Genomic DNA, 26,417 nt, shown 5'->3' with positions numbered 1-26,417 from the left:
TTGGAGCTCATGATTTTCCTGTCCGTTCATTCTCCATCGATTTCTCCCGGGCAGCGTCGACTCCTGGCCCCATTCCACCCCCACTCTGTCCTGCAGTCTACGACCTCTCCATTCCAGTATCTTCTCTCTCCATCTCCGTCAAACATAAATGTTGCTCTTGGGCACACAAGAAAGAAGACACTCCCCTCATTGGAAAGTGCACATTCCAAAGCCCCCATTATCTCCAGTCATGACCCACACACTGCAGCTACAGAGAAACCATTACACTAGCAGTGAAACCTTTCCCAGTGTGTTACATGTGTTACAGTTAGATCAGTGGTGGTTAAATGGACTGAGGGAGGGGGTTACAGTTAGATCAGCTATTGTTTCATGGACTGATAGACAGCGTCAGCCATGATTTTACTGCAGACAGCATTCAGATCTACACCAGCACTGATTCCTGTCTGTAAACGGTAACAAATTACCTTCCGTTCAAGTGACCAAAAATAAATAATTTTTACAGGGGATTCTGTCTTCATTGTATTAGTGATGGGGTCGATGGAAAAATATAATTCTGTCTGACAAAATTCTCACCACATATCTCTTTAGTGCAGAGCCTGGTGCTGAACCAGTTCGAACTGATGCTTCGCAGAATTCATGATCTCAGGAGGGTAAGATATTCATTAATAGTGTACTTTGCTTTGTAGTTAATATGTTCTTCCACGATTAGTTAATTCGGTCAGCCTTCTACAAAATAACCATTTCCACTTATGAAATCTGTATTCAGGAAGTATAAAGAGAGTTTGCGATAATTCCATAGGACCTTAGTGAGATGGTACATATAGTCATGTATACAGTATAACCAGAGTTTGTAATTCTGTAGACTGTGCTGAGACTGTACGTATCATGGCGTATACAGTATAACAAGAGTTTGTAATTCTGTAGTCCCTGGTGAGACTGTACGTATAGTGGTGTATACAGTATAATGAGTTTGTAATTCTATAGACCATAGTGAGACTATACGTGTAGTGGTGTATACAGTATAACGAGAGTTCGTAATTCTATAGACCCTGGTGAGACGGTACGTATAGTGGTGTTATACAGTAAAATGAGAGTTTTACTGTATACTAAAAGAGACCCTGAAAAGAGAATTTAGAGAGCTATTTAGAAAGCTGAGAAGCAGGACCTCCCGAGTAGTGATTTCAGGATTGCTGCCTGTGCCACGTGCCAGTGATGATGTGGCAGATAAATGTGTGGATGAGAAGCTGGTGCAGGGCACAGGGTTTCAAGTTCTTGGATAATTGAGATCTCTTCTGGGGGAGGTATAAACTGTACAAAAGTGACTGGTAACACCTGAACCCGAGGAGGACCAATATTCTCATGGGCAGGTTTGTTAGAGCTGTTGGGGAGGGTTTAAACTAATTTGGGGAGTGGTGATGGCAACTGGAGTGAAAGAATTCAGGATAGGGACAGATGGTTAAAAAAAAAAGTAAAGATAGTGTTCAGTCAGATTGTCAGGAAGGGCAGGCAGGTGATGGGACTTAGTTGCAGCAACAGGCTGAGTATCAAAACATTAGGGATTCAGGGTCAGAAAGGACAGCAAATACGGTACTCAAGGTGTTGTATCTCAATGCATGGAGTATAAGAAATAAGGTGGATGATCTTGTTGCAGTATTACAAATTATCAGGTATGATGTTGTGGCCATCACTGTGGTCATAGTTGGGAGCTGAATGTCCAATGTTACACGTTATATCAGAGGTATAGGAAGGTAGACATAGGTTGGTGTGGCTCTACTGGTAAAGAATGGCATTAAATCCTTGTGAGTTGTGTTAAGAAACTGCAATGGTAAAAGGATGTTGATGACAGTTATATACAGGCCTCCCAGCAGTATCTGGGAGGTGGATGACAGGTTGTAGCAGGAAATAGAAAAGGCAAGTCAAAAGGGCAATGTTATGGTAGTCATGGGAGATTTTAACATGCAGGTCGATTGGAAAAATGATTGGAAATGGATCTCAAGAGAGTGAGTTTGTTGAATGTCTAAGAGATAGCTTTTTAGAGCAGTTTGTCATTGAGCCTACGAAAGGATCAGCTATACTGGATTGGGTGTTATGTAATGAACTGGAGGCAATTAGCTTAAGGTAAAAGAACCATTGGGAACCAGTGATCATGATATGATTGCATTCAACTTGAAATTTGATAAGGAGAAAGTAAAGTCTGATGTAGCAGTATTTCAGTGGAGTAAGAGAAGTTATAGTGGTATGAGAGAGGAGTTGGCCAAAGTAAATTGGAAAGAGCTGCTGGCAGGGATGTCAACAGAGCAGCAATGGAATGTGTTTCGGGGAAAAAGGAGAAAGGTGTATTCCAAAAACAAAGAAATACTCAAATAGTAAAATAGTACAACCGTGGCTGACAAGGGAAGTCAAAGCCATTGTAAAAGCAAAAGAAAGGGCATACAGCAAAGCAAAAATTAGTGGGAAAATAGAGGATTGGGAAGTTTTTAAAAACCTACACAGAGCAACTAAAAAAATTATTAGAAGAGAAGAGCTGAACTATTAAAGCAAGCTAGCAAATAATATCAAAGTGGATAGTAAAAGCTTTTTTCAAGTATATTAAAAGTAAAAGAGAAATGAGAATGGATATAGGACCGCTAGGAAACGAGGCAAGAGAAATAATAATGGGGACAAGGAGATGCCTGTAAACTAAATGAGCATTTTGCATCAGTCTTCACTGTAGAAGACGCTAGCAGTATGCCTGATGTTGTAGTATGTGAAGGAAAAGAAGTGGGTGCAGTTACTGTTCCAAGAGCGAATGCGTTCAAAATGCTGAAAGAACCAAAGGTACGCATGTCACCCAAACCAGAGGAACTTCACTCGAGTTCTGAAAGAGGTAGTGTTGGAAATTGTGGTAGCATTAGAAATGGTCTTTCAAGAATCATTGGGCTCTGGTATGGTAGCGGAGGACTGGAAAATGGCAAATATCACTTCACTCTTTCAGAAAGGAGGAAGGCAGCAGAAAGGAAATTATAGACCAGTTAGCCTGACCTCAGTGGTTGGGAAGATGTTAGAGTCAATTGTTAAGGACGAGGTGATGGAGTACTTGGTGACACAGGACAAGATAAGACAAAGTCAGCATGGTTTCCTTTAGGGAAAATCCTGCCTGATTAACCTGTTGGAATTCTTTGAAGAAATTACAAGTAGGATAGATAAAGGGAATGCAATGGATGTTGTATATTTGGACTTTCAGAAGGCCTTTGACAAGGTTATGCAGGGAGGTAATGCTGCAAATGAAAAGGGCAGTGGTGAGGCGGCACCTGGAGTACGGTGTGCAGTTCTGGTCTCCTGACTTGAGGAAGGGTATACTGGCTTTGGAGGTGGTGCAAAGGAGATTCACCAGGCCGATCCCAGAGATGAAGAAGTTAGATCATGAGGAGAAATTAAGTCGCCTAAGACTGTACTCGCTGGAATTCATGAGACTGAGAAGAGATCTTATAGAAACATATAAAATTATGAAAGGGATAGATAAGATGGAGACAGGAAAGTTGTTTCCACTAGAAGACTAGTGAGACTAGAACTAGGGGACATAGCCTCAAGATTTGGGGGAGTAGATTTAGGATGGAGATGAAGAGGAACTGCTTTTTCCAGAGGGTGGTGAATCTGTGGAATTCTCTACCCAATGAAGCAGTGGAGGCTACCTCAATAAATATATCTAAGACAAGGTTGGATAGATTTTTGCATTATACGAGTATTGAGGGTTATGGGGAAAAGACAAGTAGGTGGAGATGAGTCCAAGGCCAGATCAGCCATGGCAGAGCAGGCTCAATGGGCCAAATGGCCTACTCCTCCTATTTCTTAGGTTTTTATGTTCTTATTCAAGTCTGTTGATGAAACTACTGTTGTGAGCCAAATCAAAGGTGGTGATGAATCAGCATACAGGTTCGAGTCTGAAAATTTGACTAACTGGTGTCATAACCTCTCACTTAATGTCAGCAAGACCAAGAAACTGATTATATTCTTCATGATTGGGAAACCAGAGATCCATGAGGCAGTCCTCATCAGAGATTGGAGGTGGAGAGAGTTTGGAACTTTTAAGTTCCTGGGTGTTACTATTTCAGAGGACCTGTCCTGGACCCAGCCGTTAATTGCAATTGTGATGAAAACAAGGCAGTACCTCTACGTACTTAGGTGTCAGTGGAGATTTGGAATGACATCTGAAACTTTGATGTGTTGTGGAGTAGGATACCAACATCCATCATCAGAGATCCCCCACTACCTAGGTGATGCTCTCTTCTCATTGCTGCCATCAGGTAGATAGAAGGTACAAGAGTTTCAGAACTTGCACCACCAGGTTCAAGAACAGTTACGACCCCTCAATCATCAGGCACCTGAATAAAAATGGATATCTACACTCTCTTGCCACATCATTGAGGTGTCCCCACAGCCAATGATCTCACTTTAAAGACTCTTTGTGTCATTATCTCATGTTCTTGTCATTTGCAGTTTGTTGTTTTCTGGCTGATCTTTCACTGATTCTGTTGTAAGTACTGTTCTATAGATTTGCTGAGTAAGCCCACAGGAAAATGAATCTCAGAATTGTATATGGTGTCATATATGTACTTTGATCATAAAATTTACTTTGAATTTTATACTTAAAGTGGATGCTAGTAAGTTCTTGATTGGACAGGGTGTCAAGGTTACTGAAAGAAGTTAGGAGAATGGGGTTGAGAGAAACAATAAATCAGGCATGAAGAGTGAATTTATTTAAATCTTACATCCATTCCACATATGAGGGAGTTAAAATCTTTGCGTTATGATTATCGCAATGTACAGACATGTGAATTTATTAGTCTAATGGCTTGTAGAAAGAAGCTGCCCCATAGCCTGTTGGTTTTTTTGCCAGACGGTAGCAGCTGAAACAGTTTATGGTTGGGGTGACTGATGGCTCTGATGATTTTCCAGACCTCCTTTGTGCACTTGCTGTTGTAAATGTCCTCAATTGAGGGAAGTTCACATCCACAGATGTGCTGGGCTGTCCATACTGCTCTGCATGATGGAATGGTGAAGCAGACTCAGTGGGCGAAATGGCTCAATGCTACTTCTATGTCTTAGGATGTTATGTTTTGTTTTTACTATTTGTTATGAGTATATAGTCAGTGATGTTTCCTTTTGATATCATTGTGTTCTCCAGGTCTCTGTTCGTCAGATGAATCAGACACGGTTCTATATCACAAGGAAGCAGAACACAGTGGTGCGAGTGAACCTGCTGCTCATGGCTCTTCCACTGCACTTGTCTCAGGACAAGTACTTCTCACTACTCAGCAGTTACTTAGAGATCAAAAGTAAGTGCAAGGGAGCCATATGTGCTGAAAGGTGAAGATCAAGGGTTGATCTGTTTCCTTTTACACTATATGTAAGTGATGGAGTTGGTTGGAGTTGGAAAAAGATTAATTTTGAAGATACAGTTCCTATTGATGTACAGGTGTACTGACTGATGGAAATCCAAATTAAACCCCAAAAGCAGTAATTTTATATCTCTTCAATCACTTGTAAAGGAAGTGAGAGGGGTTCTGTCTACAGAGTACAGATGTAATAGTCAACAATCCACAAACTGAATGTTTGAGCCAGGCGTGGTCAGGAAACTAGTTTTCGAGCAGTTGAGCATTTAACATGGTTACTTATGGGTCAGGATAGAGTCAAAGATCAATACAGCACAGATATAGGCCTTTCAGTCCGCCCAGTCCATTAAACCACGGTGCCCACCAGCAAGTCCGAATTTCCTGCATTCAGCCCATATCGCTCTAAGATCCTTCCCCCCAGGTACCTGTCCAAATACTTCCTAAGTGATAATATTATACTCACCTCAACCACTTCCTCTGGGAGCTTGTTCCATTTGCTGTGTGACAATGTTGCTCTTCATGTCCCTTTTAAATCTCACCCTAAACCTATGACCCCCTGGTTTGTCTCCCTTATCCTAATGAAAACACTGTTACCATAACCACATTAAATATGCCTCTCAGAATTTTAAACATTTTGTAACACCTTGGTTAAGCCCTTATTAAGATTTTACTACAAATGTAGAGTATTTCATTTAATGGTTGTCTGTAGAAGCAGTATGTCCTGCTGGTAGTGTTTGGGTTACAGTTAAAGGTAAGGGGGTTGTGATATTCTGATCAGGAATTTCTAGAGAAGACTGATTTTTGTGATGGACATTGGGGTAGGTCGAGGTCTTTTAGGTGGGATATGGAGAGAGAAGAAGCTCGAGAGAACCGTCCGTAGGATTTGATCCACCAGGAATATGTGAATTGATGGAGTTCATGAAGGAAAATTCTAACGGTAATCAGTGAATTGGAGTTGGTGCCGTGAGTACAACAGGCACTTAAGCTTTTGGCAAATTTGAGCTCCAACCTGTGCATATTTAATTGTTTTAATTATGATGGGCCCTTTTTTTCTCTTTTTTTCCTTTCTTCTCCAATAAAGGTTTGGTTAACATTCATAAATATACTACTGTATAATTGTATGCAGTATATAGTCTGTTACTTCTTGCCAATGGATGATTGCACAGGGGCAGTAATTACACAATATTCACACAGACTGGGGATCAAGTAGATGAGACATCCCAACCTCCCACGTTTGATTGTATCCAAGTCATATCAACCCTGTGAAAGGTGGCTTTTAGCGAGGGGCATCTCTAGAGATGCCTGGTAAAAAGGAGCTTCTTTGTGGGGGCCATCGCCCAGGATTGGTTTCGCTGAACACTCTGTAACTGCTCTAAGAAACTGGTAAAGTGGTTTGTGTCTTTAAGCCTGTGTTAAACTATTGTCTGGGAAAGTGATTAAGATACTTGATTATGGCTGTGGCAGGGATTAAGCATTGGTGTGATTCAAAGAGATTACTCATAACTAACTCTTGTGTTCTGAATGGGGTGGGTATCCACAGCCCAGATAAATTGCTGATAAAGAGTTTTAGGTTTGCTTGCAGTATTGAGATTGCGAAGGGAGCCGGAAAAGGCATATAAGTGTAATGACACAATTGCAATGGGAGCCTTCAATAGGAAAGGGCATTGGGAAAATCAGGTGGTGTCGGATCGCAAGAAAGGGAATTTGTTGAATGCCTACAAGATGGCTTTTTAGAGCAGCTTGTGCTCGAGCCTACTCAGGGAAAGACTGTTTGAGATTGGGTGTTGTGTAATAACCCAGATCTTATCAGGGAGATTAATGTAAAGCAACCCTTAGGAGGCAGAGATCATAATATGATTCAATTCAGACTGCAATTTGAGAGAGAGAAGCATGTCACATGTCGGTATCACAGTGAAATAAAGATTACAGAGGTATGAGAGAGGAGCTTTCCCAGGTGAATTGGAGAGGGATACCGGCGAGGAAAATGGCTAAAGCTTCTGGAAATAGATCACAAGCTGCAGGATAGATGTGTCCCACAGAGGAAGAAGTTCTCAAATGGCAGGGATAGGCAACCAAGGGAAGTTAAAGACTGGATAAAAGCCAAGGAAAGGGCATATAAGGTAGCAAAAGTGAGTGGGAAGTTGGATGATTTGGAAGCTTTTAAAATCTAACAAAAGGCAACTAAAAAAGCTATAAGAAGGGAAAAGATGAAATATGAGGGCACACTAGCCAATAATATAAAGCAGGATACTAAGTTTTCAACTTTATAAAGTAGGCAGGTGAGAATCGTTATTGGACCACTGGAGAATAATGCTGGTGAGATAGTAATGGGGGACAAAGAAATGGCAGATGAACTTAATAAGTACTTTGCATCTGTCTTCACTGTGGAGGACACTAGCAGTTTGCCAGATGTCTGTGAGTGTCAGGGAGCAGGAGTGAGGGTCATTGCTATTACAAGTGGAAAAAGTGCGAGGCAAACTGAAAAGTCTTAAGGTGGATATGTCACGTGGAGCAGATGAACTACGTTCCAGAGACCTGAGAGAGGTTGCTGAAGAGATAATGGATGCATTTGTCATGATCTTTCAAGAATCACTTGATTGTGGCATGGTCCCAGAGGACCGGAAGATTGCAAATGTCACTCCACTCTAAGAAAGGGAGGAAGGCAAAAGAAAGGAAATTATAGGCCAGTTAGCCTAACCTCAGTGGTTGGGAAAGAGTTGGAGTCTACTATTAAAGATGAGGTTTCGGGGTACTTAGAGACTAATGATAAAATACGTCAAAATCAGCATGATTTCTATAAAGGGAAATTTTGCCTGACAATTCTGTTGCAGTTCTTTGAGGAAGTAACATGTAGGAGACAAAGGAGAGGCAGTGAATGTCATTTACTTAGATTTTCAGAAGGCATTTGATAAGGTCCAGAAATGAGGTTGGTTAGATAAGAACATAAGTAATAGGAGCAGGAGTAGGCCATCTGGCCCATCGAGCCTGCTCCGCCATTCAATAAGATCATGGCTGATCTGGCCATGGACTCATCTCCACTTACCTGCCTTTTCCCCATAACCCTTAATTCCTCTACTATGCAAAAATCTATCCAACCTTGTCTTGAATATATTAACTACGTAGCCTCCACTGCTTCATTGGGCAGAGAATTCTATAGATTCATCACTCTGTGGGAAAAGCAGTTCCTCCTTGGCTCCATCCTAAATTTACTCTCCAGAATCTTGAGGCTATGTCCCCTCGTTCTAGTCTCACCTAACAGTGGAAGCAATTTGCCTGCCTCTATCGTATCTATCCCTTTCATAATTTTATATGCTTCTATAAGTTCTCTCATTCTTCTGAATTCCAGCAAATTCAGTCCCAGGCGACTCAACCTCTCCTCATAGTCGAACCCCCTCATCTCTGGAATTAACCTGGTGAACCTCCTCTGCACTGCCTCCAAAACCAGTATACCCTTCCTCAAGTAAGGAGACCAGAACTACACGCAGTACTCCAGGTGTGGCCTCACCAGTACCCTGTATAGTTGCAGCATAACCTCCCTGCTCTTATATTCAATCCCTCGAGCAATGAAGGCCAGCATTCCATTTACCTTCTTGATAGCCTGCTGCACCTGCAAACCAAAATTTTGTGAATCATGCACAAACATTCACAAGTCCCTCTGCACAGCAGCATGCTGCAATTTTTTATAATCATTTTGCCATTTAAATAACAATCTGCTCTTTCATTTTTCCTTCCAAAGTGGATGACCTTGTGTTTACCAACATTGTACTCAATCTGCCAGACCCTTCCCCACTCCAGAAATTTTAGTTTGATGTCTACTTTTATTTCCTTAGTCATCCAAGGCTGTGTTCCCTCATCCCATTGTAGTCTCCTTTGTTTAGACCAGGGGTCAGCAACCCGCGGCTCCAGAGCCACATGCGGCTCTTTCATCTCTGTGCTGCGGCTCCCCGTGGTTTGTTAGTTTTTGAAATGTAATTCGAAATTTGAAGATTATGGTGATCTTGTACAATCTAAATAAAATGTTGTGGAGACCCCATTTCCTGGCACATCCGAACCGGCTCACAATTAGCCACCGTTCCGGCTAAGGGAGATAGCCTACGGGGGTTTGTGAGTACGTGTCTTTTGGAGCATCCACGCCCACGGGGACGGGTTGAGGGAGGCTTTAAAGCAAGGCTGTTTAGTTCGAATAAAGTTATCTTTGACTGCAGTGTCATTATTTTAGCGCTGCGTGTAGCACACCGCTACAAAGTGTTTTTTTATCGCTATTAATATACATCACCACTGCCAATGCCTGACACCCGCCAGTGCGCGCTTTCTTTTAATTCTTCGATCCAAGGTAGGCTAACTATGGAGTAACCTTCAACCCAGCGTCTTTTTTTCGGAGTTCAAAATGTTTTTGTTGCATGCAGAAATGTAATTTCGTTTTCTCTGCAGGAGTTCATCAATTTCATAAATGCAACACATTATAGTTTGTTTATACATAGCATAAAGGCAAAAAAAAAACATTGTATGCAGTGTTATTTCATTTTAAATGTCAAACGGGTTTTGTGGCTTCCAGTGTTTTCTTTTCTGTGGGAAATGGGTCCATATTGGCTCTTTCAGTGGTAAATGTTGCCGACCCCTGGTTTAGACACAAGACACTGGTTTTAATTGAACTATTGCACCCTCTATTGGTATGAAAAATTCAATCATATTGTGATCACTCTTTCCAAGAGGATCCTTAACTTACAAGATCACTAATTTTGTCTGTCTAATTGCATAGGACCAGATCTAAAATAGCACGTTCCCTTGTAGGTTCAGTAACATGCTGTTCAAGAAAGCCATCACAGATGCATTCTAAGATGCATTTTGGAGATAGTGATCACAACTCTATCTCCTTTACCATAGCATTGGAGAGGAATAGGAATAGACAAGTTAAGACATCATTTAATTGGAGGAAGGGGAAATATGAAGCTATCAGACAGGAACAGATATTCTCAGGGAAATGTATGGCAGAAATGTGGCAAATGTTCGGGGGATACTTGCGTGGCGTTCTGCATAGGGATGTTCCAATAAGGCAGGGAAAGGATGGTAGGTACAGGAACTGTGGTAAAAATTTAGTCAAGAAGAAAAGAAAAGCTTACAAAAGGTTCAAAAAACTAGGTAATGATAGAGATCTAGAAAATTATAAGGCCAGCAGTAGGAGAGCCAGAAGGGGCCTTGAGAAGGCCTTGATTAGCTAAAGAGGCATAATGTGTTAAGGAATAGTCAGCATGGTTTTGTCAAAGGTGGGTCATGCCTTAACGAGCCTGATTGAATTTTTTGAGGATGTGACTAAACACACTGAACAAAAAGGATTTGTTGTCATTGAAGAGAATCCAGAGAAGGTTCACAAGGATGTTTCCAGGAATGAAGGTTTTAACATATGAGGAGCGTTTGGCTGCTTTGGGCCTGTACCCACTGGAATTTAGATGAATGCCAAGCGATCTCATTAAAACCTACTGAATGTTGAAAGTACTAGATAGAGTGGATATGGAGAAGATGTTTCCTATGGTGGAGTATCTGGGACTAGAGGGCACAGCCTCAAAATTTAGGGATGACCATTTAGAACGGAGGTAAAGAAGAATTATTTTACCCAGAGATTAGTGAATCTGTGGAATGCTCTACCACAGACTGCAGTATAAGTACAGTAGTACAGTAGACTGCAGTACAGGCCAAGTCTGTCAGTATACTTAAGTTGGATCATTTCCAGATCAGTCAGTGCATCAAAGGATATGGTCCGAAGGCAGGTGTATGTGATTGAATGTGATCTGGGATCAACCGTGATGGAATGGCAGAGGAGACTCAATTGGCTGAACGACCTAATTCTTCTCCTATGTCTAATGGTCATTTTAGGGAAAGTTACAATCATGGAACAGCAGTTGGACAAAATGGCGGACAAAGATGTTTCAGTTCAGACTGGCAATGACGTGATGGGAGTAGATCTGCAAGTTATGCTTGAGGTACCTGAAGAGGCAGGGCCATGGGCTGGCCATACTTTCAGAAAAGGGGAGTGTTGACGATGGTGACGAATTGGAAGTAAAGTCCCCCATAGCTGTTGGCGGAGACTTTATAGGCAGGTTGCTCTCATTTCTGCGGAGTGAGGGGAAGGAGTTGTCTGATGTGGAAGGTCTACTGAGTCCTTTAGTGAGGGGTGAAAATTCTGAGTTGGTGTTGGCAGCTATATCACTGGTGGATAAATGGCCAGGTGCACCAGCAAAGAGTAGTTATTGTAGGCAGAAAATGTTCTCGGGAACATGAAGCCCACCCTCAAGGTGGAAGAAGAATATGAGACTTGGGTGGAGCAGACCTCTCAGTTGCTGGATGAGTGGCAGTGCTCTGTTAATGTGAAAAGACAGGTGCTGGTGGAGAGTCTAAAATGTCTGGCTGCTGATGTAGTGAGGTCCTTGAAGGCAGTGAACCCAGTTACCACTTCTGTGGGCTACATGTAGGTGTTAGAAAGCATTTTTGGCATTACAGGAAGCCCAGTGGAACTTATGATGGGGTTTAGATGCATGTTTCAGGAGAAGGGGATGAAAATTTCTGCCTACATTTTGCAGCTAGAGACAGCTGCTTTGCTTGTGGCATAAAGGGGCCATTCAACTGGTGATGTGAATCAGTTAAGGATGAATCAAGTGATGAAGGGCAGACAGTCACATGACGTGAATGCCGAATGTCTTGTAGGACGTGTTCCCCCCCCCCCCCCCCAACTCATTTGTTGAGCTGGTCTGAGAAGTAAGAGAGGAGGAAAACCTGACGGAGTAGTGGGAGGCCTCCGTTGGCAGGGCAAAGTCCTCACTGGTAGCCCCTGATGTCACAAAGGTGGGAGTTTTACAGGATTTTGTGAAAGGCTTTAGAGCTGAGGTGTCTCTGTTGATATTAGTGGGTGCTGCTAGCAAGCATGACAAAGCTTATAGTGAGCCAGACACACTGGTGGGACGTACTAAGTAGAGGACTGCTAGTGAACGAGGTCCCTTGGAAAGGGAAGTATACAACTGCGGTGGGGACAGACATTTTAATTGTGAGTGTGAAGGATGGGAATACCTTTGGAAAGTGAACCATCAGCTACTTGAGTAGAATGGGAAGTTGGAAAACCTTGGAGACACCCAGTAAGGGAACGGTCTGGTGTTTCAGGGGGAACATGTTCCTATCAGTGTATCAAGGAACGCTCCACAGTTGCAAAACCCTATTCCGGAAGGCTAAATGAGGGCAAGCTCCAGTGTATCCCTGTGGATTGAGGGTATTTATGCTAGAGCCATAATTGAAAGGTCAGAGGTTCAACGGTCCAATTTAATATCAGAGAAATGTATACAGTATACATCCTGAAATGATTTTTCTTCATAAACATCCACTAAAATTGTTACAGCTTCTTGGTTTACTCTGCTGTACAGATCATTCTACAACCGGTAATTGACACATTTACCATTGATGCCACTCAGTGCCCGAGATCTTTGGGGCCTTAGTACTGATGACTACCCATATGATGGTTACTTGGCATTGAAGGTGATGTTTTCGGAGGCAGATCTTTGTTTATCTGAGACCCTTGATACATTAGTGTTGGTCTGTTCAGACCCGATTGAGAAGGGCAAAGCTTCTATTCTTGTGGGAACAAATACTCCTATTGTGAGGAGGCTAGTGGGAGCCTGCAGGGAGAGAATTGGAGAGCTTGCTGGAAACCATGTCCATTCACTTGTAAACTTAAATTCACCAGACCAGTAACCACACCACAACAGTTCTCTACTTTATCCTTTTTACCAGTTTGCTAAGTTAATCACCTCCCTGAAATTTCTAGCTGTCCCATGGGTGGGGAAGGTGATCATCCAAAATCTCTCTGATTCTGTTATTCCCCTTCGTTGACCACAGTGGAATGCATTAGAGTTAGGGTTAGGGTTTTGGCATTCCTTATTAAAATTTTTGTTACTCTGAATAGTTAAGTGAGTAGAAGATGAACTGATCTCCAAAAGTCTTAAAGTTAAAGATGAAACATCCTTTTCAACATTTTAAGCAAGATTAATGTAATAGTTTTGTTTTGTACAATTTTAAGTGAAAAGAAGGAAAGGAGCACCATGCAAAAGTTTGGGCACCTCAAGAGATTTGAGCTCTCAGACAGCTTTTACCAAGGTCTCAGACCTTACTTAGCTTGTTAGGGCTATGGCTTGTTCACAGTCATCATTAGAAAAGGCCAGGTGATGCAAATTTCCAGGCTTTATAAATACCCTGACTCCTCAAACCTTGTCCCAACAATCAGCAGCCATGGGCTCCTCTAAGCAGCTGCCTAGCACTCTGAAAATTAAAATAAATGATGCCCACAAGGCAGGAGGAGGCTATAAGAAGATACCAAAATGTTTTCAGGTAGCCGTTTCCTCAGTTTGTAATGTAAGTAAGAAATGGCAGTTTACAGGAATGGAGGAAGTCATGTTGAGGTCTGGAAGACCAAGAAAACTTTCTGAGAGAACAGCTTGTAGGATTGCTAGAAAAGCAAATCAAAACCCCTGTTTGACTGCAAAAGACCTTCAGGAAGATTTAGCAGACTCTGGAGTGGTGGTGCACTGTTCTAGTGTGCAGCGACACCTGCACAAATATGGCTGTCATGGAAGAGTCATCAGGAGAAAGCCTTTCCTGCATCCTCACCACAAAATTCAGCGTCAGATGTTTGCAAAGGAACATCTAAACAAGCCTGATGCATTTTGGGAACAAGTCCTGTGGACTGATGAAGTTAAAATAGAACTTTTTGTCTGTAATGAGCAAAGGTATGTTTGGAGAAGGAAGGGTGCAGAATTTAAGCATGGGGGTGGATGGATCATGCTTTGGGCTTGTGTTACAGTCAGTGGCACAGGGAACATTTCACTGGTAGAGGGAAGAATGAATTCAATTAAATGCCAGCAAATTTTGGAAGCAAACATCACACTGTCTGTAAAAAAAAAAAAGCTGAAAATGAAAAGAGCTTCTACAACAGGATAATGATCCTAAACACACCTCAAAATCCACAATGGACTACTCAAGAGACGCAAGCTGAAGGTTTTGCCATGGCCCTCACAGTCCCCCGACCAGAACATCATTGAAAATCTGTGGATAGACCTCAAAAGAGCAGTGCATGCAAGACAGCCCAAGAATCTCAGAGAACTAGAAGCCTTTTGCAAGGAAGAATGGACAAAAATACCCAAACAAGAATTGAAAGACTCTTGGCTTGCTACAGAAAGCGTTTACAACCTGTGATACTTGCCAAAGAGGCTGTTAGTAAGTACTGACCATGCAGGGTGCCCAAACTTCTGCATGCCACTGTATTCCAGTGGGGGTGTTCCTTAGGATGACCCATAACTCTCAAATGGGGTACCAGATATAACAACACCCACTCCACCCCTTGTCCTCCTTCCGAGTTCCCGTCCTTCCTATCCTGCTAGGGTCTGGCTACTCCCCTAGTAATCGTGGGTAGGCTCGATTTCCACATACCCAATTGCAGGTATCTGCATACTGGGTACAAGATTTGTTTCCTAGCTGGTATGGAACGTTGGATTTATCATAATAATATCGATAATACCAATAATATCGGTCCAGGAGGGGGAACTATACTAATCCTGGGCCACAATTGGGATGGATCTTGGGGAGTGGATCGGGGTACCACCCATTAAAGCAGGAGGGTGAACAGTTTGTCTGTTGATGGGTTTCCGTACAATTCACTGCGGTTTCGTAGAACTGTGCAAGGGATGTTCGGTTCATCAGAGGTGAGGGGGACCACTGACATAGGGATCATGGTTTTACCATGCACATACCCAACACACCCCTTGTTCAACCTGCTCAGCATAGGTATGGGGCACAGGGATAAAAAGCCATTTTCTTGGGGGCCTCCTGATACCACAATAGCAACCCCCCCCCACCCACCAAGCATTACAACAGTCAATATCAACCAATACATCTTCCTCCGCTTAGTCCCCATCGGTTTCTTTCTCCACACGTTTACAGTCCGTTCGATGTATCCGGCGGAGCTGCCCTTCCACTTTCACTGCCGTGGGTGTGGTCAGTAGCACTTGGCATGGTCCTTCCTCATAGGTTTCAACTTCTTGCGATCCCAGTTTTTAATCAGGACAAAATCTCCAGGCTCAGTCATAGGGCAGTCACCTCCAGACTGGGTTTCATCCTCTCGGTAGGGCGGTTGTACCTGTGAATACAAGTTTCGGAGAACTTTGGTTAACTTACTTAAGTATTTTCCCCATTTCCTCCCGCAAGGTATGCATATCTAGGTATGCAAGTAAGCTCTCAGGAGGAGTGGCAAACAAGGTTGGGGTCCCCATGGGGTTCTCACAGGCTTCTCGTAGATAATTTCTGCAGGTGATAACCCCGTCTTACTTGATGGTGTGATTCTCATATGGAATAGGACTAAGGGCAAAGCCTTAACCAGGTCAATCCAGTTTCTTGTGTAAGTTTGGCCAACTTAACGTTCTTTGGAATTTTTTTTATTGAAGTTCATCAAACAAACATTTCCATAAGATGTATTTCAGACATTGAACATATATATCATATAATTATATATATCACAAAATCTCCACAAAGTATTTATCTGGGGTATACACTTATAGAAAAGAGTGGAAAGAAGAAACAAGCTCAAGGAAAGAACTATGTACAAGTAGGGAGTGATACTTTTTTTACAACAGATTCATTGATTTGTGAGAATAAAATCAGGCCTATGAGGCATTATGTAGTTAAACCATTTTTCCCAGTATGAATCAAATTGTTCCAGCTTATGATTAACAGATGCTGTTTTCTTCTCCATTTTGTAAATGTCCATTGTAATTTCCATCCATGTATTGAAAGTTGGGCTCTCCTGTGATAACCATTTCCTAGTAAGAGTCTTTTTACCAGCCACCAACAGTATATTCATTAAATATTTATCTCTTTTCAACCATTCTTGAGGTATATATCCAAAATATATGGTCATACTCCCTAAGGGTATTTCACATTTAAAGATGTCCTGTAGGGCATTGTGTATCCCCCTCCAATAGTTTTTGATAACAGGGCAGTCCCAAAAAATATGATAATGATTTGCATTTTGATTTCCACAATTTCTCCAGCAAACAGGGAGGTTACTATCATAATGGGATTTCTGAGAGGGTGTAATAAAATATCAAGTTTTTCCATCCAATCTCCCTCCATTTCTGTGAACTGGTACACTTCCATTGATACCTCCATATTGTTTTCCATTCTTCCTCAGATATAATTATCCCTCCTTCCTTCTCCCATTTTGTTTTAATGTATGAAGTCGAATGTGTTTTAAGATTTAACAACCCCTTATACATGCTTGAAATGATTCTACTTCCATTATCTTAATTATATGCTTTTCTAAATAGCTCTATCAAGCATGTGCTTGCCTTGGTTACATTTTTAAGCATCTTATTAACATTGTCGCATCTGTAAATACCGATAAAAATCTTGTTTTTCTAATGAGTGTTTCTCTTTAAGCATTTCAAAACTGAACAGTGCTCCTTCTTTCATTATGCTGCAAAGAACTGTTATTCCCTTAGCTGTCCAGTCCTTAAATCTAGCATCCAATTTATTTGGTGTAAAATCAGAGTCATATGCACACCATTTAAGAATTGCAATATCTCCCTCTAGGTTATATTCTTTTATAGTAGTTTTCCATATTTTAAGAGTCAATTTCACCCATGGGTTATCAATAGTATTTATGTAGCTTTGCAGGTTGTTATCAGCCAAAATTGCTTGTATGGGGATGGGAAGTACCCGCTCCTCAATGTTTTTCCATTGAGCGTCATATGATGGGATGCACCAACATATCACAGCTCTCAATTGTGCTGCAAAATAATAATCTCTAAGAGAAGGCAAGCCCCATCCCCCCTTTTCCTTTGCTAATTGCAAAGTTTTGAGACGAACTCTAGGCCTTTTACCCTGCCAAATATACCTTGATAGCATCTTGTTCCATTCATTGAATTGATTTTGATTAATCTCTATTGGTAGGGTCTGAAAGAGATATAACAGTCTGGGCAGTATATCCATTTTAATAGACTCAATCCTTGAACTGAGACTGAAAAAAGGAAGCAGGCTCCATCTTGCCACATCTTCCTTATTTTTTTAATATAAAGGCTGATAATTACATTCTGATAATTTTGCCAAATCTTTTGGCATAATGATGCCCAAATATTCGAAAGACTCTGTGTGCCATGCCCAGGGGTATCGACTTTCAATTTCTCTTGGTGGGCTACAGTAATATGAAAGTAATTGGGTTTTATCTATGTTGATCTTGTATCCTGATAATTGACCAAAAGATTGCATCAATTTAGGTAAAGAGTATGTTGGTTGCCCCAGATAGATCAAAATGTCATCCGCGTAACAAGCGAATTTATGCTCTGTCCCTTTAATAGTAATTCCCCTGATATCTTCATTTTGTCTGATGTATTGAGCTAATGGTTCCAGATATAACACAAAGAGTAGTGGTGAACATGCACAATCCTGTATCGTGCCCCTTTTTAGGGTAAGACTATTTGATAAATATCCATTGATTTTAATCCTAGCAGTAGAATTGTCATATAGTGTCTGTATAGTTTTACTAATTGTGTCTTGGAAACCAAATCTATGTAAAAGTATGTAAAGAAAATTCCAATTAACCAAATCAAGTGCTTTTTCAGCGTCCACGTTTATCACTATTGCTTGGATTTTATTTTTTTGTATATGATCCATAATGTGAAGTGATCTTCGTATATTGTCTTGAGTTTGGCATTGTCGTATAAAACCTGTCTGATCATTATGTATCTGTATGGGTAGAAACTCCTCTAATTGTGTGGCCATGATGGAGGTAAACAACCTATAATCTGCATTAAGAACGGATATTGGTCTAAATGACCCGCATTCCATTTTATCCTTACCTTCTTTCGGTATAGCTGAGATTATCGCTTCCTTCCAACTGGGTGGCATTTGTGCCTTTTGTAGAGCCCAGTTCAGTGTGGGGAGTAAAACAGGAATTAACTCATTTTTAAATTCTTTGTACCACTCTGCCGTATACCCATCTGATCCTGGTGACTTGCTTAATTTAAGCCTACTAATTGCAGCTTTTAATTCAACTTCAGATATGTCAGCAGTCATCCTTCTATTTTGTTCTTTGCTTAAAGTGGGTTACTCTAGAGAATTCAAGAAGGTGGCACTTTGGGTTATGCTTCCCTCTGGAACTTTGGAATATAGAGTTTTGTAAAACACTTCAAAAGCTCCTTGAATTTCACTTAGCTTATTTTTTATCATTTTCTTTATTGGGTCCCTAATTTTATGAATTGTATTTTCTGCTATCTTTTTTTTTCCAGTTTCCATGTCAGTATTTTGATAGATTTCAATCCACTTTCATAATGTCTCTGTTTCAGAAACATTAAATTTTTCCTGATTTCTTGCGTAGCCAAATTATTTATTTCATTCCTAATTCTTTTAATTTACCCTAATGTATCCTGTGCCAAATTCATTGTGTTTTTTTCTCTAGTTCCTTCAGCCTAATTTGTAGTTTTATTCCTTTTTTTTTCTTATATGAAGATATCGTTATAATTTTCCCTCTTAAGACCGCCTTCAGAGTATCCCATAAAATGGGAGGTGAAACCTCTCCATTATCGTTAAATTCTAAGTAGAGACCAGTTTCTTTTTTAATTTGTTCCTTAAAGTACGGATCATTGAGTAGACTTGAATTTAGTTTCCAAATAGTATGCTTTGGTTGTAGGTCAAAATCAACAGATAAATATATAGGTGCATGGTCACTTACATCTATTGTCCCAATTCCACAGGTGTTTATTTTGTCTTTGTCTTTTCCAAATGTTATGAAATAGTCTATTCTTGTATATACAGAATGTGGAGCAGAATAATGAGTGTAATCCCTTCTGTCAGGGAAAAGATCCCTCCATATATCAATTAAACCAACATCCTCAAAAAGTGTATTAACTTTCTTATGTAAAGATTTTGTTTCATGGGTTTTTCTTTTGGAAGAGCCTAAGTTTGGTTGTAATTGTAAATTTAAGTCTCCCCCACATATCAGGAGACCTTCTGTTTCCATTACCATAATATCAGTAATTTTCTGAAGGAAACTAATATCACTTCCCGGGGGTGCGTATTCAATAGAGTAACAGAATTGCTGTCTATATTCCCCCTTACCAGAATATATCTGCCTTCTTTATCTCCCATTTCGAATACTTTTTCAAAATTTAGCTTACTTGAGATAAGAATAGCAACTCCTCTCCTATCTTCTGATTTATATGAGGAGAAAAACAGATTAGTGAAGCCCATTCTCTTTAGTTTTTTATGCTTATTATCACTTAAATGAGTTTCCTGTCAATATACGACATGGGCTTGTTCTTTTTTCATTTTGGATAAAATTCTCTTACATTTGATTGGATTTAATAGTTCATTTACATTAAAATAAATGAATTTCACCTTGTCCTTAGCCATCTGTATTTATCTGTCAATGTATCATTGAAATTAGAATAAAAGTTAATCGATCTGCTCCCTGAACAAATAAGAACAAATAAGAAATTCCAATAATAACAAAAATGGCAATGAACATGTGATTCCAAGGCTGAGGTCTCTAGTAAATGACCCTGCGTTGAGCTAGAGGAAATGTCTAGCTATGGGAGATAACCCCTCCTACTTGTGAGCTGAGGGCCCACATTGCAGTATTCATAAAAGTCAGTGAACAAATCCATTACACAGAAAAGATTTCTCTGTGTACTCCTCATATATATATATATATATATAGACACACACACACACACACACACACACACACACACACACACGCACATATATATGTATATATATATTGTCATTCTGGTGGGGAAAAAGGAGTAAGTGAGCAAATAAAGAATAACAACTAAGTAATATAAAATCCACATTATAATAAGTATTTCTCGAGATAAGTATTTCACCATGTACTTTTGCTTTTGTTTAACTTCTCAACATTTTTTGAAGTTAGCCAAACCTTATGGCTCTTCTGAAGGAGGTGATGACTGTCTTTGGGAAACTCACGGTCTCTTCCTGATATGTTTCTCTCGGTCTCCTCCCGTCTCCTGCCTTCTCATTTCTCGCACTATTTCCCAATCCGAGCGGGACAATTCCTCAGCCAGGCTTTCCTTCGTTTTGGTCATGCTAATGGGCAACCCTCTGGCCTTCATGTCTGTAGTTGCCTCTTCCACTGTCTGGTACAACCGTGCCCCGTTGTCATAAAACAGTCGAAGTTTAGCAGGGTACAGAGTTTGAAATCTCTAATCTTATTTTGCTTTAATACTTGCTTTACTTTGGAGTATTCTTTGCGTTTCTGGAGGACCGCAGGGTGGGGGGGGGGGTAATCTTGGTCTAAAAATTTAATTTATCCTCTAAAAACACTCTCTTCTTACCCCAGGCCCTTCGTAGAATCTCTGCCTTGGTGCTGTACCGAAGGAATTTAATTATTATTTAGCGTGGCTTTCTATCCTGGGTAGGTTTTGGGATTAATGCGCGGTGGGCTCTTTCGACTTCCAGCTTCATAGCCAGGGGAAGATCCAGTGCGTCTTGCAAAAACTTTCCAACAAACTCTGTCATAGATGAGCCCTCTGCTCCTTCGGGAACGTTGTAGATTCTGATATTTTTCCACCTTGATCTTCCCTCCAGGTCAAGCAGTTTACCTTCTTGGTGATGTATTATTTTTATTGTCTTGCTCAGTGTCCATTCCACGTTTTGAATGCGATCTTCCACCTTCTCAATGCGAGTCTCTGCCACCGCTATTTTTTGATTAATGCTGGCGAGCTCTGCCTTAATATCACGGAGCTCTTGCTTCATATCTATCTGGACCTCCATTATTTCTTTCAGGAGTTCGAAGATATTCGCCGCTTCATCTGAATGAGGCCCAGCAGCCACCTCGCTAGCATGCGGTTGGATCGGAGAGCCGCTCACTGCACTCCTCTCGGATGCAGGCTCCACAGTGTCGCTTTTTTAATTTCAATTTCTTCTCCCCATTCTTGCCCCTCTTTTCAGTTCAAATATTTTTCAAAAAATATTTTATTTGACAGGTTAATGGGGCTTAATACACGTTTTTCCGGAGGAGCTAGTGACTTAAGCTGCCATTCTCGACGATGACATCACCAGAAAAAAAACTGCCAACTTAACTTTCAAAGTACCTCTGGCTCGTTCCACGATGCCAGCTGCTTTTGAATGATGGGTGCAGTGGAACTGCTGTTTTATAGCAAATTCTTTGTCCCTTGTCCCTTGTCATTTCTGGAATTGCTTATCATTTCTGGAAGTCCATAGCGAGGAATTATTTCTTTTAGCAGTATTTTCACATCAGTCATAGCGGTACAGTATCATTAGTCGTAGGTACAGCTTCAATCCATCTACTAAATACATCTACTATCACTAAGCAATACTTATAACAATGTAGTTATAAAATCAACCATTATAGAACACTACGGCACAGAAAACAGGCCATATGGCCCTTCTAGTCTGTGTGGAAACTTAATTACGCTAATCCCATTGACCTGCACCCAGTCCATAACCCTCCAGACCTCTCCCATCCAGGTATCTATCCAATTTATTCTTAAAACTTGAGCCCATATTTACCTCATTAGATGGCAGCTCGTTCCACACTCCCACCACTCTGAGTGGAGAAGTTCCCCCTAATGTTCCCCCAAAACCTTTCCCCTTTCACCCTAAAACCATGTCCTCTCATATTTATCTCTCTTAGTCTGTGGAAAGAGCCTACTTGCATTTACTCTGTCTATACCCCTCATAATTTTGTAACCTATCAAATCTTCCCTCATTCTTCTATGCTCCAAGGAATAAAGTCCTAACCTGTTCAATCTATCTCTGTAACTTAACTCCTGAAGACCCGGCAACATCCTATTAAATCTTCTCTGCACTCTTTCAATCTTACTGATATCCTTCCTATAGTTAGGTGACCAGTACTGCACACAATTCTCCAAATTTGGCCTCACCGATGACTTATACAACCTCACCATAGCATCCCAACTCCTATACTCAATACTTAGATTTATGAATGCCAGGATGCCAAAAGCCTTCTTTACAACCCTGTCTACTACCTGTGATGCCACCTTCAGGAAATTATATATCTGAACGCCCAGGTCCCTTTGTTCCTCCACACTCCTCAGTGCCCTACCATTTACTGTGTATGTCCTACCTTAATTTGTCTTCCAAAATGCAACACCTCACGCTTGTCGGCATTGAATTCCATCTGCCATTTTCTGGCGTATTTTTCCAGTTGGTCCAGCTCCTTCTGCAAGCTTTGATAGCCTTCCTTGCTGTCCACAACACCTCCAATCTTAGTGTCATCAGCAAAGTTGCCGATCCAATTTACCACATTATCATTGAGATCATTGATATAGACAACATACAACGGTCCCGGCGCAGATCCCTGAGGCATTGGGGTTCAGGAGCACTGGTAAGATGGGGGGTGGGTGGGGTACGATGTGTGCCCAATCCTTATCGCTGTCACTATCCTCAAACAGGGTTGGTATGCCAGACATGGGTTCAGGATCCCCTTTATGCCCTGGATCTCACGCGTGGCACTGCCAATCTAAACCTTCCATATCCATATCTGCCTTTGCCTGTTTTCTTTGTTTTTCTCATTCTTTAATCAAGAATTTCCACTTTTTTTACCGCAATTCTTTTTCCAATTTGAATTTACTGCTCGTTCACAAGAGGTTATATCGCAAGTCCCCCCCGGGGGCCCCACACTGTTTCCCAGTTTCTTTGTTAGCGCTGCACTTAACATCCAGATAGACTTCAGGAGAGTCTGTTTCCCCTCTGTTCGGCCAAACGTCTGTCCTGTCCTGTGCTGGTCAATTTACTGGGTCAACCACCTGTCGACCAATTAGTTACTTCAATTTACCAGGCCACTGCCACAGTCCTGCCAGGTCAATTAGAATAGACCAGGTCAGTTACCCCCTTATCTAATTACCAGGTCAGTTACCCCCTTATTTAATAGACTGGGCCTTTTCCTTACCTGTTGTCCAATTAGTTAAGTTGACTGAATCGACCAGGCCAAAGACCTGTTATACAAATAGACCAATTATACAATTAGTTAAGTCGACACAATTATACAGCTTAATCGACCAGGCCAAAGATCTGTTTCTATTCTTCAGCACCCACAGACTTTAATACTCACAAAAACAACTGCTAGTCATATTCTCCGTTAATACTCATAAAAACAACTGCTTAACTTATTCTTCGTTAATACTCACAAAAACAACTGCTTCACTTATTCTCCATTAATACTCACAAAAAGAGCTGCTAGTCTTATTCTCTGTTAATACTCATAAAAACAACTGCTTACCTTATTCTCCTGGTCTGGGTGGTTCTTTGGATCCTGTCAAGGTACCAGTTCTTCTGGGCGAGGGGAAGGAGTTTTGGACAGGTAGAAGGGACAGTCAGAGGTAAAACACCTCAGAGTACCCTTCTGCCCTTGAAACTCTCCGTCACTTACTCAGCCCACAGGGACTTTCCTATGTTGGAATCTGAGTAATGGCACCAAATGTGAACTTAAATTCACCGGACCAATGACCACACCACAACAGTTCTCTACTTTATCCTTTTCACCAGTTTATTTCTTTGAACTCAGCCGGCGAGAAGTTGGAAGCCAAGTACCAGCGGGACAGATTTCTTCTCCCTACTGTTGGCTCTTGTTGAACTTCTAACTTAGTTAGTACAGCATTGGCTTTTATACCAAACAAAGAGTTGTTAATCATTACAGAATATGTACAAACAGAAGGGTCTTTGTGGTTTGACGGTTATGCAGAAGTCAGCTATCTTTGTCAATCAGACAGTCACTTGGGGCGGGTATAAATCAAATCAGGCAGTCACACGGGGTGGGTATTACACAAGTCATGCTGACAAAGTGCAAAGTTCTAAAAATCATTCCCTACCTCCCCAACACCCTTAAACTTCATCACACTCGGTGTTCAGAGCTGTTTTTGAGAAAGTGCAAGCCCATCCTAGATAGGATGATGAGCACAAATGAGGAACTATGTGGTACACCCAGTTCAAACCCATCGTGTTATGGCCTGTGGAAATAGTTAGAGTGACGAGAAACCCCAGACTTCCTGGTGTGCCTGATGCCAAGGCAGTCCTGGTGGATACTCCAGAAGATCACGAAGAGGAGTCAGTTGAGGCTTGAACTGCAGAAACTGTCAGCTGTACAGATAAACAGGATGACAGTGACTGTCAGGAACACCTTGGAGAGAGAGGTCACTCTCAGGCCGGGGATGCCAAAGGCACATCTTTCCCCAGTGACTAATGTCTAGTTTTCCTGAGAGAAAATCAGGAGGGAGACAGTCTTCTGGATCAGGAAAGTTGACAGCCAATTTATTCAACCTGGGGGTTGGAAAAGGAGGCTGACAGAGAAGATGTTAAAGATTTCTTTTCTACTCATGTGCTTGATGTTCCAAGAGTATTTGCCACACTGTTTGAGTGACAAGAGGACACCCCTGTCAAAGAAAGGTTTCGGCGATTGGCACCAAGAGAGGAAGAGGATGTTTGGCAGCATGTGCTGAAACTGAAGGAAACTGGGATTATCATTGAGTCACAGAGTCCCTGTGCATCACCCATAGTGGTGAGGAAGAAGAATGGGAAGGTACGAATTGTGTTGATTATTGGATACTGAACCGACATACAGTCCCTGACCAGTAGACTGTCCTACGGATCAAGGATGGGCTAGGCTGCCTGAGTGGTTCAGTGTGCTAGACTTGAGGAGTGGGTGTTATCAGAAACCCATGAGTGAAGCTGACAAAGAGAAGAAAGCATTCATATGTCCACCTGGATTCTTTCAGTTTGAACAAATGGCCCAGGACATTTCAGGAGCACCAGCTACTTTCCAACTTGCCATGGAGATGTCTATTGGGGACATGAACTTGCTTGAGGTACTTGTGTACTGGATGATCTCATAGTGTTCGGGTCCACACTGGAAGAGCGCAAGATGAGGCTTCTGAAGTCGTTAGACAGCCTGAAAGCTGAAGGGTTAAAACTCATTGGACAAGTGCCAATTCTGCAAGACCTCTGTCAACTATGTTGGGCACATAGTCTCACTGTGAAGTAGCTGTGGATCTGTCCAAGATAGAGGCTATGTCCACAAGACCAAGGCCCAAGAAAGCCAAGGAAAGGGCAAATAAGGCAGCAAAAGTGATTGGGAAGTTGGATGATTGGGAAGCATTTAAAATCTAGCAAAAGACAACTAAAAAAACTATAAGAAGGGATAAGATGAAATATGGTGGGGGGAGACACTAGCCAATAATATAAAACAGGATACGAAAAGTTTTTTCAGTTATATAAAGAGTAAAAGGGAAGTGAGAGTTGATATTGGACCACTAGACACTGATGCTGGTGAGGTAGTAATGGGGGACAAAGAAATGGTAAATGAATCTAAATGTGTGGTTTGCATCTGTGTTCACTGTGAAGTCACTTGCAGTGTGCAAGACAGGGAGCAGGAGTGAGTGCCATTGCTATTACAAAGGAAAACATACTAGGCAAACTCAAAGATCTTAAGGTGGATAAGTCACCTGGACCAAATGGACCACATCCTAGAGTCCAGAAAGAGGTTGCTGAAGAGATTATAGATGTACTGGTCATGATCTTACAAGAATCACTTGATTCTATCGCAGTCCTGGAGGACTGGAGAATTGTAAATTTCACTCCACTCCAAGAAGGGAGAAAGACAAAAGTGAGGAAATGATAGGCCAGTTAAACCAACCTCAGTGGTTGGGAAAGAGTTGAAGTATATTACCAAGTATGAGATTTTGGAGTACTTGGAGACTAATGATAAAATGTCAAAGTTAGCATGGTTTCTGCAAAGGGAGATCTTGCCTGACAAATCTGTTAGAGTTCTTCGAGGAAGTAACAAGCAGGGTGGACAAAGGGGAGGCAGTGGATGTCATTTACTTAGATTTTTAGAAGGCATTTGTTAAGGTGCCACACATGAGGCTACTTAACAAGATACAATCCAATGGTGTACAGAAAATATACTTGCATGGATAATGGAATGGTTGACAGGCAGCAGGCAGCAAGTAGGAATAA

General features: G+C 41.4%; 1 protein-coding gene across 3 annotated transcripts in view; it reads left to right on the top strand.

The window, feature by feature from the left end:
• Window positions 1-26,417, top strand: part of LOC132405061 (diacylglycerol kinase theta-like) — a 345,666-nt gene that overhangs the window by 182,571 nt on the left and 136,678 nt on the right. For all 3 annotated transcript variants that reach the window (XM_059989791.1, XM_059989792.1, XM_059989793.1), the window contains 2 exons: window positions 589-650; window positions 5,165-5,315. In XM_059989791.1, the coding sequence (XP_059845774.1) occupies window positions 589-650; window positions 5,165-5,315 (213 nt within the window). The remainder of the gene's footprint in view (window positions 1-588; window positions 651-5,164; window positions 5,316-26,417) is intronic.

This window comes from Hypanus sabinus, chromosome 14 (assembly GCF_030144855.1).
Source record: "Hypanus sabinus isolate sHypSab1 chromosome 14, sHypSab1.hap1, whole genome shotgun sequence".
Classification (NCBI taxonomy): domain Eukaryota; kingdom Metazoa; phylum Chordata; class Chondrichthyes; order Myliobatiformes; family Dasyatidae; genus Hypanus; species Hypanus sabinus.
Note: the sequence above shows the minus strand (reverse complement) of the source record. Positions and strands in the feature narration are given on the sequence as shown.